The sequence below is a fragment of the Callithrix jacchus genome, chromosome 2 (assembly GCF_049354715.1).
Source record: "Callithrix jacchus isolate 240 chromosome 2, calJac240_pri, whole genome shotgun sequence".
Lineage (NCBI taxonomy): Eukaryota > Metazoa > Chordata > Mammalia > Primates > Cebidae > Callithrix > Callithrix jacchus.
The window spans coordinates 11,057,813-11,073,408 of record NC_133503.1 but is presented as its reverse complement, the minus strand read 5'-3'; the positions used below and the strand labels follow the sequence as shown (position 1 = coordinate 11,073,408).

Genomic DNA, 15,596 nt, shown 5'->3' with positions numbered 1-15,596 from the left:
CTCTCTACAAAAAAAACTTTGGTAAAGACGGGGACTTGCTATGTTTCCCAAGTTGGTCTTGAACTCCTGGCCTCAAGCAATCTTCCCGATTCAGCCTCCTAAAGCTCTGGGATTACAGGCATGAGCCACTGCACCTGGCCTTGATTCATTCTTTAACCCCAAGCCCCTGTGGCAGGCTCTGCCCGCTTGTTCAGCCCTGGGGTGGTGCGGGGAGGGGAGACTTCCTTCTACCAGTGCCGGCTGTTGATGCCATCACTGTTATCTTAGGCTGGGCAGCTGGTATACCAGCTGGGAAGAAGGGTGGGAGGGGATGTTATGCTACAGGAAGCCCGCCCAGAGGAGGTCTGTTTTTCCCAGGATCCCTAGCCATGCTTGTTTCTCTCTGGGCTGAGAGTTGGGAGCCCTGGCTGGACTCTTGCTTTGTGTCTGTAGGCTGGCCAGGGAGGCTCTCCCACCCTTGTGCTCCTGCCCGAGGCCATCCCACGAGTCTATTATTGATCCAGAGCCATCCCTTCTCGGCCAAGCTTGGGATTCCCAGCATTTGTCATAGTGCCAACTCTCCCAGCACCAACTGGCGGTTGGCAGAGCTGTCTCTTCTAAGCAGACCATTAAAATATGGCTCGTCCTTGGGAGGCACAGTTAGGGCATGGTGAGGTCTAAAGTCATCTGGCGAGTTGGAAAGGGAAAGAGAATCAGAGGTGTCTTGACTAGGAGGAGTGTGTGCCAGGAATGGGGTGATCTCTGCTCACGCGTGGGACTCCATCCCTGTGCTCCTCCGGGCTGCCACCCAGGGCATCGGCTGATGGGTAGAACAGTATGCTCTTTGGGGTGGAGTGCACACACCCTGCTCCTGCTCTGCCCAGACCTGCTGGGTGACCCTGGGCAGATGCAGCCCTGGTGGGGCCTCCAGTTCCCCTCTGCAAGCTGAGTGGCTGGGCCAGCCAGTTTCTGGGAAAGGTACCTTCTCAAACAAATGAGTCCACTGGGGCATAGAGGGAGGGCCTTTTCTTTTCTCTTTTTATTTTTTATTTTTTGAGACAAGATCTCGCTCTGTTCCCCAGGCTGGAGTGCAGTGGTGTGGGCATAGCTCACTAGAGCCTGGAACTTGCGCTTAAATAGTCCTCCCGTAGGCACGCGCCAACACATCTGGCTAATTTTTTTTTAAGCTGTTTCAGAACATTTTTTCTTTCACAGAGATGGGGTCTCGCTATGCTGCCCAGACTGGTCTTTAACTCCAGGCATCAAGCAAATCTCTCTCCTCGACCCCGCAAAGCGCTGGGATTACAGGCGTGAGTCCTTGTGCCCAGCCTGCAGTGCCTTTCTCTAGTTTGCACTAGACATTTATAGATCAAGGAACATTTGATTTTTTTGTTTTTGTTTTATTTTGAGAGAACGTCTCGCTCTGTCACTCAGGCTGGAGTGCAGTGGCGCAATCTCGGCTCACTGCAACCTCCACCTCCTGGACTCAAGTGATTCTCCTGCCTCAGCCTCCCAAGTAGCTGGGATTACAGGAATGCACCACCACACTTGACTAATTTTTGTATTTTTAGTAGAGATGGAGGTTTTGCCATGTTGGCCAGGCTGGTCTCCAACTCCTGATCTCAGGTAATCTGCCCCATTTGGCCTCCCAAAGTGCTGGGATTACAGGTGTGAGCCTGGCCAGATCAGGGACACGTATAGTTGTGATGCTGTGCCCCAACCCCCATATGCCTTGCTATGCCCTCCAGGCCCCAGGGGAGCTCCACTCAGAGGTCCCCTCATATTCCCTGGGGGTGGCTTCCCTGGGAGGACAGCAAGAGGTGAGAGCCCCCATATCAGGGATTCTGAGCTTTTTTTTTTTTTTTTTTTTGAGATGGAGTCTTGCTCTGTTGCCTAGGCTGGAGTGCAGTGGCATGATCTCAGCTCACTGCAAACTCCAGCTCCCGGATTCAAGCGATTCTCCTGCCTCGACCTCCCGAGTAGCTGGGATTACAGGTGCCCGCCACCACGCTCAGCTAATTTTTGTATTTTTAGTAGAAACAGGGTTTCACCATGCTGGTCTCGAACTCCTGACCTTGTGATCCACCTGCCTCAGCCTTCCAAAGTGCTAGGATTACGGGCATGAGCCACCGCACCTGGCTGGATTCTGGGCTTTGAGGGCCAGTGCCAGACTGGCTGAGACCAGCTCAGCCTCACCCACTTCCCTCCAATATCCTGCTTCCTCCCTCCCCTCCCCTGCCAGGCCCTGAACTCTAGGACTGTCCCAACCCCCTAGGTCCTGGTGTGTGCATGTGGGAACCGTAGGGAGGTATATGGGGGGGCCAGCCTGACCCCTGCCCTGCTCTGGGCTCTGCCAGGGTGGCATAGGGCTTGGGTGTTCTGGGACTCCGTCCGTGGGCTGGAGCTCCAGTTCCCCCGAGCCTCCAGTCCCTCCTCCTCCCAGTGGCTCCGCCCCCATCACGAAGACGCTCTGCCCTGCCCTTTGGACCCAGCTCTTTGGTCCCCTGTCACCTTTCCGTGGGCAGCTTTTGCTTCTCTCTCCACCCTTCGAATGGAGCCGTCAAAATCTGTGCCTGCCAAACCCTGAGTTGATTCTATAGCAGGAGTGATAATGGCACCCGGAAATAATTCACTCCCTGGCAGCTAAGGCCCAGGGCTGCCTGATTTTACAGACGGTGCTGTCAGCAAACCCCAGAACCCCTCCTGTGGTGGAGGGGCAGTTCCAGGCCTCTGCCAGCTTGTCCTGCCTTTTCGTTTATTTGTTTGTTTGAGACTGGGTCTCACTCTGTTGCCCAGGCTGGAGTGCCGTGGTGCGATCTCAGCTCACTGCAGCCTCTGCCTCTCGGGTTCAGGCAATTCTGTCTCAGAGTTTGAGACCAGCCTGGTCAACATGACAAAGTCCTGGCTCTACTAAAAATACAAAAATTGGCTGGGCGTGGTGGCAGGCGCCTGTAATCCCAGCTACTCAGGAGGCCGAGGCAGGAGAATTGCCTGAACCCGGGAGGTGGAGGTTGCAATAAGCTGAGATCGCACCACTGCACTCCAGCTTGGGTGACAGAGTGAGACTCCATCTCAAAAGAAAAAAAGGGAAAAGAAAAAGAAAAAAGCAAAGGCAGGACAGGCCTGGAGAGGACTGGGCCGAGGGCTGGGACCTGCCCTGACTCCCCACCCTGCTCCAGAGATGGGTTTCTGGACAGGGAACCCACTAGTAGGCAGACATTAAGAGGCTGGGCCAGGCGCAGTGGCTCATTCCTTCAATCCCAGCAGTTTGGGAGGCCGATACAGGAGGACGGCTTGAGCTCAGGAGTTTGAGATCAGCCTGGGCAACAGAGAGAGAGATTCCATGTCTACAAGAAAAAAAAATTAGCCAGGCATGCGGTGCACTCCTGGAGATGCCTTGAGCCCAGTAATTTAAGGCTGCACCACTCAGCATGGGGCACCAAGATCTCACTACTGCAAGCTAGCCTGTGACAGTGGGAGACTCTGTCTCTGAAAAAAAAGCTGGCTTTCAGAGGCCGAGGCCGGGGATCACGAGGTCAGGAGATGGAGACCATCCTGGCCAACATGGTGAAACCCCGACTCTACTAAAATAAAAACAATTAGCCGGGCATGTTGGCGCACACCTGCTGTCCCAGCTACTCAGGAGGCTGAGGCAGGAGAATCACTTGAACCTGGGAGGTAGAGGTTGCAGTGAGCCGAGATTGCACCACCGCACTTCAGCCTGACATCAGAGCAAGACCCAGTCTCAAAAAAAAAAGAAGCTGGGTGGTGTGGGGTGATATGGGATGTGGTGTGGACATGCTCCAGGCCCTTCCTTGCAGGGTGCCACCCTTCTTAGGGAACCTGGGAAAGTCAGGCTGGGGGCTGATGTTGGAAGCAGATGCTCAGTGCTGAAACGAAAAATTAACACTGAGACAAAGGGTCTTCCAGCAATGCAACTTTTACTTCCTGGACTGCAGAAAGGGTACTCTTGCTAGCTAACATGCCACAAAAGTACAACGAACAAAGGAAAACACACACATTTCTTCCTTATGAGGCCAGGCACGGTGGCTCTTGCCTATAATCCTAGCACTTTGGGAGGCTGAGGTGGATCACCTGAGGTCAGGAGTTTGAGACCAGCCTGACCAGCATGGTGAAACCCCATCTCTAAAAAAATTTAAAAAATAAAAACAATAAATTTATCCCTTAGGCATTTGGGGTCGTCCTTACTGCTGTGTCTGATCTCCCTTGGCTGGAGCCAGACCTCTCAATCTAAACTAAAACCTGATTGGCTAGTAATTTAAAGCTTTTTTAAACAGGTAAGGGGCTTCAGCTGCATACCTGTGAGCACGTCCAGCACAGACATCTTGGTTAAAGTACAAGGATGTAGAATGTACTACGTGCCTGTAATCATGGCGTGTCTCACAGCTACACAGGATAGGGCTTCACAAAGAGTTACTAGCACGCGTATGATTTATTCTTAAACAAGAAGGAAATTTAAAGAGGAACTTTTCTACTTCCCACAGCTGAGAAAAGAACATGGGAGTGTCTTGCTACAGCCTCAGACTCTGGGTCCCTCAAAAAATTGAGGACATCAAAACCAAACTCCAAAGCCCCCATCTGCTTTTGTTTGTTTGAGACAGAGTTTCTGCTCTTGTCCCCCAGGCTGGAGGGCAATGGTGCGATCTGGGCTCACTGCAACCTCCGCCTCCCAGGTTCAATTGATTCTCCTGCCTCAGCCTCCCGAGTAGCTGGGATTACAGGCGTGCACCACCTCGCTTGGCTAATTTTTGTATTTTTAGTAGAGACAGGGTTTCAGCATGTTGGCCAGGCTGCTCTCGAACTCCTGACCTCAGGTGATCCACCTGCCTTGGCCTCCCCAAGTGCTGGGATTACAGGCATGAGCCACTACGCCTGGCACCCCCATCTGCTATGTACCTCCACAGCTTTCCCTGGGCCTGGTTAGAGGGTGGCAGCTAGGGCAAGGGCAGACAACAGAGGAACTGGGCCCATGGAGGCCTGGCTACACCGGGAGGGAGGCCAACTGAAAATAAACACAGGCAACAAGAATCGCTGGCAGAGCCAGCAGCACAGGTCTGAGCGCGTCGGCCAGGGTGCTACCCAATCTCCCCACCCAGAGACTGCGGGCTCCGTTCTCACCCCAGTTCTGCCTGCCAGTTCCCTTGTGACTGCCAACAGGGATGCCCTGGCCTCAGGGGGTGTGGCAGTGACGACCTCAAAGCTTACCAGGTCCACTGTGGTGCCCTTGGGTGCGCCGAAGCCGAAGCCAAGCTTCTGACGCAGTAATCTCTGCGGGGAGGTGCAATTACCCCCGTGCCCCTTCACCTGGGCCCCAGCCTCGCCGACCGTGAAAACTCAAGCCTCAGGTGCTTCCCATTTCCTCCGCTTCCACACCTTACAGTTTTAATTGCAACCATGACCTTGCAATCACGACCTTTTTTTTTTTTCTTTTAAAGACAAGGTCTCACTCTTTCTGAGTTTTTAGTTATTTATTGAGACGATCTTGCTCTGTTGCCCAGGCTGGAATGCAAAGGCACAATCTTAGCTCACTGCACGCTTCAACTCCTGGGCTCAAGCAATCTTCCAGCCTCAGTCTCCTGAGTAGCTGGGACTACAGGTGTGCAATAACACCCCTGGCTAATTTTTATTTCTGTTATTTTATTATTTTTTTTTTTTGAGACAGTCTTGCTCTGTCACCCAGGCTGGAGTGCAGTGGCACAATCTCGGCTCACCACAACCTCTGCCTCCCAGGTTCAAGTGATTCTCCTGTCTTAGCCTCCTGAGTAGCTGACATTACAGGCATATGCTACTACGCCTGGCTAATTTTTGTATTTTTGGTAGAGATGGGGTTTCAGCATGTTGGTCAGGCTGGTCTCGAACTCCTGACCTCATGACCTGCTCCCCTCAGCCTCCCAAAGTGCTGGGATTACAGGCATGAGCCACTGCAACTGGCTTTTTATTTTTAAGAGATAGGGTCTCACTGTGTTGTCCAGGCTGGTCTTGAACTCTCAGCTTCAAGCAATCCTCCTGCCTCAACTTACCAAAGTGCTGGTATTGCAGGTCTGAGCCACAATGCCGGGCAATAGGACCTCTCTGTCTTTATGGATGTGAATTAGCCTGTGCCTAGCAACCTACACGGGAGTACCCACATGGCCCAGCACGGGGCTGTGCACCCAGCACACCCTGAGCAAAGGTGGCTAGTGTAAGCCAGGGAATGGCAGGTGCCCGAAGCTTCCTTCCACAAACACCAGGGTCTGAGCCAGTGACAGGTGGGTTGCTTCAAACTTTATTTGAGAAAAACAAATAAACGTATCAAAAGAACACACAGGTGGGGGGGGAGGCATGGCCAGTGGCGGCGGCACGGGTGGGCATCCGGGCTAAGGCTTTTACTTGGCTGCAGACTGGTCAGATTTCGCAGCTTCTGGGCCCCCAAGCTGGGCCCGCGACTCGAAGGTGACAGGGATGGTGATCTCGTTGGACTGTGTGGCTGGCTTGGGCATGGGGGCCTCAACGGTCAGTGTGCCCTCAGGGGACAGGGAGGAGGAGACCTGGGTGGGGTCCACACCAGGGGGCAGCCTGGACGTGCAGAGAGGGAATGTGAACGTTACATTACACTTCGGGTGGGTCCCTGTGCCCTCCTCCCTAGCCCCCGGCACCCACCCACCCCGACCTGGCGGCAGGACTCACGAGTATTTCCGGGTGAAGCAGCGGGAGATGAATCCGTGCTCATCCTGCCGCTCCTCGTGCTTGCCTTCGGGGGACAGGAAAATCAGAATGAGGGAAAGGGGACCGACTCTCGGCCCCGCCAGGCCAGAGGCCCCACCTCCAGCTTGGAGGCAGCCAGGACTGCAGGCTGGCAGGGATTAACAGAGGAGACTGGGGGTGGGGGCGTGCCGGCCTGTCCGGGCTCTCAGAAACTTCCGGAAAGTTCGAGTAAGAGTTTTGGGAGGAACGGAGCAGGGTGCCGAGGGGCGGAGGGAGCAACGCGCAGGCGCACTGGGAGGAGCACGCACGCCCCTCGCGCGGCTAGGGACAGGGACCACGCCAGGGGACCCGCTTATCTGCGGATGGGGCTGCGGGTGGGGAGAGAGTTCCGTGGAAAGAAGCATTTCTTCACCGATGATCTTTTAAAACATTTTTGGTTGCTTTTTAATTTTCTTGTAGTTGGTAGGGGGGGAGGTCTCGCTATATTGCCCAGGCTAGTCTTGAACTCCTGGCCTCCGCCTCCCAAGGCGCTGAGATAACAGAGCAGAAAGCGACCTTAGAAGCGACCTGCACTCCCGATTCCTGAGCAGGGGAATCACGGACGGATCCCGTTTTTCCCGGTGCTGGGCTAACTTTTAACTCCCCAGGCCCGGGGTTTCAACCGCACCCCCGGGCCCCGCCCTCCCCGCTAGCCTCCTCCCCTCCCCTGCAGGGCCAGGGGGTGCTCACCGGTGATCTCCACCACGCCATCCTTGGTCTTGACCGTCAGCTCCTCGGGGGCGAAGTGGTTGACGTCCAGGGACACGCGCCAGCGGTCCGCCGTGTGCCGGATCTCCGAGACCCCGCTGCTGAGCTGCCGGCTGAGCGCGCGGCTGTAGGCGGGCGCGGCCACTGCGGGGCCCTCGACCGCGGCGGGGGGCAGGGGGCGCACGTAGCCCGGCCAGCTGCTGGTGCCGAACCACTGCGACCACTCCTCGGGCAGCCGGGGCATCCCGAATGCCTGGTCGAAGAGACGGTTGTGCGGGTACCAGTCGCGGAAGGGGTCCCAGCTGGGGCTCCGCAGGAGCGAGAAGGGGACGCGGCGCTCGGTCATGCTGGCTGGCTCTGCCCGGGACGTCTGCTCGGAGAAGTGCGGGCCGCGGTGCTGGGTCGCGCTTTTATGTGCCTCCGGTTGGGTATTTTTAGCAGGCGGTGTTTGAGGTCTCTATTAATGGAAATGACCCGTTTGGGACCGCCTCTCCCCATGCACCCCTCCCCCCCATCCGCAGAGTTCAGGGGGCCGTGGGCGGGGCGAAGAGGGTTCTGCCCCAATCTGGAACCTTCTCTCGTTAAGGAAAACAAATGAGTTCGAGAGTGCGACGCTGGAGACGTGCCACACTAGGGCACTCGGAGGCCCTGGTGCTTCAGCGCTGGCGGGTGTGGCCGGCGGCCAGGCCAGTCCTTTTGTTAAGCAGGACAGCGCCAGACAGGTTGGGCTGGGGCAAACAGCTGGGAAGTGGCAGAGGCAGGGTTGGAACCACAAGGCTGTGTGTGGAATGTGATGTAAAGCAGTCTGGTGCTTGAGTCCAGGAGTTCGAGGCTGTAGTGAGCTATGTTCTCACCGCCGCACTCCAGCCTAGGCAACAGAGCAAGGCCCTGTCTCAAAAAAATAAAAAGGGGCTGGGTGCATGGCTCATGCCTGTAATCGGCACTTTGGGAGGCCAAGGCAGGAAGGATGGATCCCTTGAGGCCGGGAGTTTGAGACCATTCTGGGCAACATGGTGAGACCTCACCTCTACCAAAAAATGTTTAAAAATTAGCTGGATGGCTGGGCGTGGTGGCTCACGCCTATAATCCCAGCACTTTGGGAGGCCGAGGCGGGTGGATCACGAGGTCAAGAGATCGAGACCATCCTGGTCAACAAGGTGAAACCCCGTCCCTACTAAAAATACAAATATTAGCTGGGCATGGTGGTGCGTGCCTGTAGTCCCAGCTACTCGGGAGGCTGAGGCAGGAGAATTGCTTGAACCCAGGAGGCGGAGGTTGCAGTGAGCCGAGATCGTGCCATTGCACTCCAGTCTGGGTAACAAGAGCGAAACTCCATCTCAAAAAAAAAAAAAAAAAAAAAAGGAATCTGACAATCTGTGTGGTTGCAAGGTGTGTGGGCTTTGGGAGGTTAAGGTGGGAGGATTACTTGAAGCAAGGAATTTGTGACCAGCCTGGGCAACACAGTGAGACCCCATTTCTACTAAAATTCAAAACAAATTAGCTGGGGATGGTGGCGTGCATCTGTAGTTCCAGCTACTCAGAAGGCTGAGGTGGGAGGATCATTTGAGCCCAGGAGGCTGCAGTGAGCCTGATTGTGCCACTGCACTCCAGTCTGCATAACAGAACAAGACCCTGTTTCTTTTCCTTTTTTTTTTTCTTAAGAGGGGGTTTCACCATGTTGATCAGGCTGGTCTTGATCTCCCGACCTCAGGTGATCCGCCCGCCTTGGCCTCCAAAGTGCTTGGATTACAGGCATGAGCCACCACACCTGGCCCACCCTGTTTCAAAAAACAAAACAAAAAATTATATTACTGTGGTTTTGTTGATTTATATTTTTTAAATTTGAGATGGAGTTTTGCTCTTTTGCATACCCAGTCTGGAATGCATAAGCAGGATCTCAGCTCACCGCAACCTCTGCCTCAAGGGTTCAAATGATTCTCCTGCCTCAGCCTCCTGAGTAGCTGGGATTACAGGCATGAGCCACCATGCCTGGCTAATTTTGTGTTTTTAGTAGAGATGGGTTTTCTCCATGTTGGTCAAATTGGTCTCGAACTTCTGACCTGAGGTGATCCACCTGCCTCAGCCTCCCAAAGTCCTGGGATTACAGGCATGAGCCACTACGCCCTACCACTGTGTTCTTACTGTACGTCTTCTATGTTTATTTGTAATTTTTTTGAGATGGAGTCTCCCTCTGTCACCCAGGCTGGAGTGCAGTGGCCCAATCTCGGCTCACTGCAACCTCTGCCTCCTGGGTTCAAGCGATTCTCCTGCCTCAGCCTCCCGAGTAGCTCAGACTACAGACATGTGCCACGACACCACCTAATTTTTGTACTTTTAGTAAAGACAGGGTTTCACCATGTTGGCCAGGCTGGTCTGGAACCCCTAACCTCAAGTAATCCACCTGCCTTGGCCTCCCAAAGTGGTGGGCTGACAGGTGTGAGCCACCGCGCGGCTGTCTTCTGTGTTTAGAAACGCTGCTACTTACCATCATGTTGCAGCCACCTCTAATATGTGGTGCAGTCATGTGCTGTAGAGGTTTGTAACCTAGGAGGGGGAGGCTAAACCGGACGGCTTAGGACCTAAGTGCACTCCGAGGTGTTCCCACAACGATGAAATTGCCAAACAAGGCATTTCTGAATGTGGCTCCGTTGTTAAGTGACTCATGACTGTACTGGGTTGGCCTGAGAATTCAGTGACCTAATGCAGGTGAAGGCTTTAGCCCAGAGCCTAGGTCATCATAATTATTAGTTGTTATTGTCTGCCTAGGATTGAAGAGAGAAGGGGAAGGAGAATTGCTGGGGTTTGGCCATTTTCCCCCAGCTCCTAACAGTGGGGCTGGCCCAGATCAGAACTCTGAAGTCGCAGAGGGGTCAGGAGGAAGGTTACAGTCACGTCTCCCACTATATCTGTCTTTCTTTAAGAAGCACTGGTTGGCGGGGCGAGGTGGCTCACACTTGTAATCCCAGCCCTTTGGGAAGCTGAGGCTGGTGGATCACCTGAGGTCAGGAGTTCGAGACCAGCCTGACCAACGTGGAGAAACCCCGTCTACTTAGAATACAAAATAAGCTGGGCATGGTGGCACATGCCTGTAATCCCAGCTACTCTGGAGGCTGAGGCAGAAGAATTGCTTGAACCTGGGAGGTGGAGTTTGTGGTGAGCTGAGCGCTCCAGCCTGGGCAACAAGAGCAAAACTCTGTCTCCAAAAAAAAAAAAAAAAAAAAAAAAAAAAAAGAAGCACTGGTTGGCCAGGTACAGTGGCTCATACCTGTAATCCCAGCACTTTCAGAGGCCGAGGTGGGCTTATTGCCTGGGTTCAGGAGTTCAAGACCAGCCTGGCCAACATGGTGAAACCCTGTCTCTACTAAAAATACCAAAAATTAGCCGGGTGTGGTGGTGGGCACATGTAATCCCAGCTACTGAGGAGGCTGAGGCATGAGGTTACAGTGAGCCAAGATTGGGCCACTGCAGCATTCCAGCCTGGGTGACATGATCTGTCTCAAAAAAAAAAAAAAGGGAGACTTAGTGTCTCAGGCCTGTTGTCCTGGCAAATAAGGGGGTGAGGTTACGCATTGGAGGCCAGCCTGGGCGACATAGAAAGCCCTCTTCCATATAACAACAACAACAAAAATTTGGCTGGGTGCGGTGGCTCACACCTGTAATCCCAGCACTTTGGGAGGCCGAGGTGGGCCGATCACCTCTGCTGATCAGGAGTTCGAGACCAGCCTGGGCAACATGATGAAAATACAGAAAATTAGCCGGGCATGGTGGTGCACGCCTGTAATCCCAGCTACTCGGGAGGCTGAGGCAGGAGAATCGCTTGAACCCAGAAGGCGGAAGTTGTAGTGGGCGGAGATCACGCCATTGTGCTCCTGCCTGGGCAACACAGCGAAACTCCATCTCAAAACAGAAAAAGAAATAACAGCAGGGCGTGGTGGCTCACGCCTGTAATCCCAGCACTTTGGGAGGCCGAGGTGGGCGGATCACAAGGTCAGGAGTTTGAGACCATCCTGGTCAACATGGTGAAACCCCGTCTCTACTAAAAATACAAAAAATTAGCTGGGCACGGTGGCACATGCCTGTAATCCCAGCTACTCGGGAGGCTGAGGCAGGAGAATTGCCTGAACCCAGGAGGCAGAGGTTGCGGTGAGCCGAGATTGCGCCATTGCACTCTAGTGTGGGTAACAAGAGCGAAACTGTCTCAAAAAAAAAAAAACACAAAAAAAACCACGGGCCAGGAACTTGAATTAGTCTGGACATACTGTATTATTATAATTATTATTCTGGAGACTTCCCCTCCTTACTCCAGGCCTCTGTTTCTGTTTCCCTTTCTGTAGGTTTTGATGCCCATATCAGAGAGGGAGCCAGGGCGCCGAGCAGTAGAGTGCGCACAAACTTGCTTAGAGCCTGGAGCTTGCCCCCTGCCCCACCTCATCCATCTGAACACTGACGGGATCCTGGCCCCCATCTCCCAGCTTGGAGGGAAGGTGCTGCCCCTAGGTTCCCGCCACAACGCTGACAGTCCCTCTCTCCCGTCTTCAAAGGCATGCGGGGCCATGCTAGCCTTCCTTCTCCCCTGACTTAGGTCCTGGTCCTGTGATCCCTGTTTGTTTGTTTGAGCCAGAGTCTCTCTTGCTCAGGCTGGAGTGCAATGGCGTGATCTCGGTTCACTGCAACCTCCGCCTCCCGGGTTCAAGTGATTCTCCTGCCTCAGCCTCCCAAGTAGTGGGGATTAATAGGCACCTGCCACAATGCCTGGCTAATTTTTATATTTTTCATAGAGACAGGATTTCACCATGTTGGCCAGGCTGGTCTCGAACTCCTGACGTCAAGTGATGCTCCCACCACGGCCTCCCAAAGTCCTGGGATTACAGGTGTGAGCCACCACGCCTGGCCCTGTTATCCCTGGTTTTTAGACAAAGAAACCGCTGTGCACAGAGATTAAATGGCTTTCTGCTGTCTCCAGGAAAGCACTCAGAAGTGGCCTTCTGCCTCTCTAGTACCCAGGGCCTTCCACTTCTTCTGTCCCAGTGTACTTGCTGCCCCTATCCTGGGGCTGAGGCTTCACTCCTGCCAGTTCTATGGGGAGACAAGGTCACTCAATTCTTGCCCTGCCCAGGCCCAGAATCCAGGCAGACTCCAGGCCACTCCTGGGGGTAGCAGCAAGTCCTAGGCCCTTTCTGAGTCTCAGTTTCCTTTATTTTATTTTTTTATTTAAGACGAGGTTTTACCATGTTGGTCAGGCTGGTCTTGAACTCCCAACCTCAAGTGATCCACCCGCCTTGGCCTCCAAAGTGCTTGGATTACAGGCGTCAGCCACCACGCCCGGCACTCAGTTTCCTTTTTGAGAGAGAGCTCATAAATGCCTCTCTCTCTCTCTTTTTTTTTTGAGATGGAGTTTCGCTCTTGTTACCCAGGCTAGAGTGCAATGGCGTGATCTTGGCTCATCGCAACCTCTGCCTCCTGGGTTCAAGCAATTCTCCTGCCTCAGCCTCCCAAGTAGGTGGGACTACAGGCGTGTGCCACCATGCCCAGCTAATTTTTTTGTATTTTTAGTAGAAACGGGGTTTCACCATATTGACCAAGATGGTCTCGATCTCTTGACCTTGTGATCCACCCGCCTCGGCGTCCCAAAGTGCTGGGATTATAGGTGTGAGCCACTGGGCCCGGCTCTCTCTCTTTTTTTGAGACAGAGTCTCACTCTGTCGCACAGGCTGGAGTACGATCTTGGCTCACTGCAACCTCCACCTTCACGGTTCAAATGATTCTTCTGCCTCAGCCTCCTGAGAAGCTGTAACTAGAGGTGCCCACCACCATGCCCAGCTAATTTTTGTATTTTTAGTAGAGACAGAGTTTCAGCATGTTGACTAGGCTGGTCTTGAACTCTTGGCCTCAGGTGATCCATCCACCTCAGCCTCTCAAAGTGCTGGGATTATAGGCGTGAGCCACTGCACCTGGCCTTATTATTTTTCTTTTCTTCCCTCCCTCCCTCCCTTCCTTCCTTCCCCTTTCCCTTCCCTTCCCTTCCCTTCCCTTCCCTTCCCTTCCCTTCCCTTCCCTTCCCTTCCCTTCCCTCCCCTCCCCTCCCCTCCCCTCCCCTCCCCTCCTTCTCTTCCCTCCCTCTCTTCCTCCCTTCCTCCCTCCCTCCCTCCCTCCCTTCCTTCCTCCTTTCCTTTTTTCCTTCCCTTCCCTTCCCTTCCTTCCTTCTCTTCCCTCCCTCCCTCCCTCCCTTCCTTCTCTTCCCTCCCTCCCTTCCTCCCTCCCTCCCTCCCTTCCTTCCTTCCTTTTTTCCTTCCCTTCCCTTCCTTCCTTCTCTTCCCTCCCTCCCTTCCTTCTCTTCCCTCCCTCCCTTCCTCCCTCCCTCCCTCCCTCCCTTCCTTCCTTCCTTTTTTCCTTCCCTTCCCTTCCTTCCTTCTCTTCCCTCCCTCCCTCCCTCCCTCCCTTCCTTCCTTCCTCCCTTCCTTCCTTCCTTTTTTCCTTCCCTTCCCTTCCTTCCTTCTCTTCCCTCCCTCCCTCCCTCCCTTCCTCCCTTCCTCCCTCCCTTCCTTCCTTCCTCCCTTCCTTCCTTCCTTTTTTCCTTCCCTTCCCTTCCTTCTTTCCTTCCCTTCCCTTCCTTCCTTCTCTTCCCTCCCTCCCTTCCTTCTCTTCCCTCCCTCCCTTCCTTCTCTTCCCTCCCTCCCTTCCTCCCTCCCTCCCTTCCTTCCTTCCTTCCTTTTTTCCTTCCCTTCCCTTCCTTCCTTCTCTTCCCTCCCTCCCTCCCTTCCTCCCTTCCTCCCTCCCTTCCTTCCTTCCTCCCTTCCTTCCTTCCTCCCTTCCTTCCTTCCTTTTTTCCTTCCCTTCCCTTCCTTCTCTTCCCTCCCTCCCTTCCTTCCTTCTCTTCCCTCCCTCCCTCCCTTCCTCCCTTCCTTCCTTCCTCCCTTCCTCCCTCCCTTCCTTCCTTCCTCCCTTCCTTCCTTCCTTTTTTCCTTCTCTTCCCTCCCTCCCTCCCTCCCTCCCTCCCTCCCCTCTCTCTGTCCCTTTCTTTCTTTTTCTTTTGCTTGCATAGGGTCTTGGCACCACTGCCCAGGCTGGAGTGCAGCACAGTGATCGTAGCTTATTGCAGCGTTGCCCTCCTGGGCTCAAGTCATCCTCCTGCCTCAGCCTCCTGAGTACTTGGAACTACAGATGTGTGCCACCATATTTGGCTAATTTTTAAATTTTCTGTAGAGACAGGGGTCGCACCGTGTTGCCCGGGCTGGTCTTGAACTCCTGGCCCCAGGCGCTCTTCCCGCCTAGACCTCTCAATGCACTGGGATTACAGGCATGAGCCACTGCGCCCATCGTAGATGCCTCTGTCTTACCCACCTGCTCCTCCTCAGGGACGAGCCCGGGCTGGACCATGAATCTGAGGTCACCCCTGGAAAGGCCTCTGAACTCCTGGGGCTCTCGGGAGCCAAGGGTGGGAGGCAGACAGGACCCCCGCCTTCTACCCCACCTCCCTGGCTGTGTCATTGTTAATGAACCCTGTGAGCTCATGGTTGACACCCCATGGGATTTAGCGTCAGAAAGCCGCAGGCCTTTGCTCCCCAGCGCTCCCAGCCCCACCCATCCCCACCCATCCCCAGCTGTATAATAGTCAGGTGAGGTCAGGAGCCAGGCAGGACCCTCCTCTGCTTCTGCCTGCTCATCTTGGCCCAGAAGGGAGCACAGGGTGCCCCACCCCAGAGGGAGCTGTCAGGTGTGGGTGGTTATAAACACTTTCAGGTGTGGCTCCACCAGGCCCAGCCACGCTCTCCATGGGATCTGCCAGCCCTTTGTAGACACGAGCTCCCTTCATCTTGCCTGAAACCAGGGCAGACTGGATCTGTCCCTGCTGCCCCAGCCAGGAGAGATTGTGCAACTCAAGGTACAAACCCACACACTCTGCTCACTCCCTCAGAATTCACACTCATCTTCAAGGGCTCAGTTCTTTTCTTTTTGAGACGGAGTCTTGCTCTGCTGCTCAGGCTGGAGTGCAGCGGTGCGATCTCGGCTCACTGCAACGCCTCCTGAACCCAGAAGGTGGAGGTTGCGGTGAGCCAAGATCGTGCCATTGCACTCCAGCCTGGGTAACAACAGTGAAACTCTGTCTCAAAAAAAAAAAATAATAATAATAATTATCCAGTTATATGTGCCTTATAGAGTGTCAA

The 15,596-nt window shown here is 54.2% G+C and overlaps 1 protein-coding gene and 1 long non-coding RNA gene across 2 annotated transcripts; one reads left to right on the top strand and one right to left on the bottom strand.

Moving 5' to 3' along the window:
• Positions 1-6,245: 6,245 nt before the first annotated feature.
• Positions 6,246-7,817, bottom strand: HSPB1 (heat shock protein family B (small) member 1). The gene is made up of 3 exons (XM_002743949.6): positions 7,414-7,817; positions 6,667-6,730; positions 6,246-6,555 (listed from the first exon to the last, which is right to left on the bottom strand). The coding sequence occupies exons 1-3, from the start codon at positions 7,775-7,777 to the stop codon at positions 6,366-6,368; spliced, it is 618 nt and encodes a 205-aa protein (XP_002743995.1). The 5' UTR covers positions 7,778-7,817; the 3' UTR covers positions 6,246-6,365.
• On the top strand, positions 6,973-13,399 carry LOC144580157 (uncharacterized). The gene is made up of 3 exons (XR_013529204.1): positions 6,973-8,153; positions 11,766-11,915; positions 12,210-13,399. It is a non-coding gene; the product is annotated as an uncharacterized LOC144580157 (long non-coding RNA).
• The last annotated feature ends 2,197 nt before the right edge of the window (positions 13,400-15,596 follow it).

Coding starts and splice junctions, on each gene's coding strand:
- HSPB1 (XM_002743949.6), bottom strand. CDS start 7,777: ATGACCGAGCGCCGCGTCCCCTTCTCGCTCCTGCGGAGCCCCAGCTGG. Junction 6,731..7,413: donor TGGCGTGGTGGAGATCACCG/GTGAGCACCCCC, acceptor TGTCCCCCGAAG/GCAAGCACGAGGAGCGGCAG. Junction 6,556..6,666: donor TGCTTCACCCGGAAATACTC/GTGAGTCCTGCC, acceptor CTGCACGTCCAG/GCTGCCCCCTGGTGTGGACC.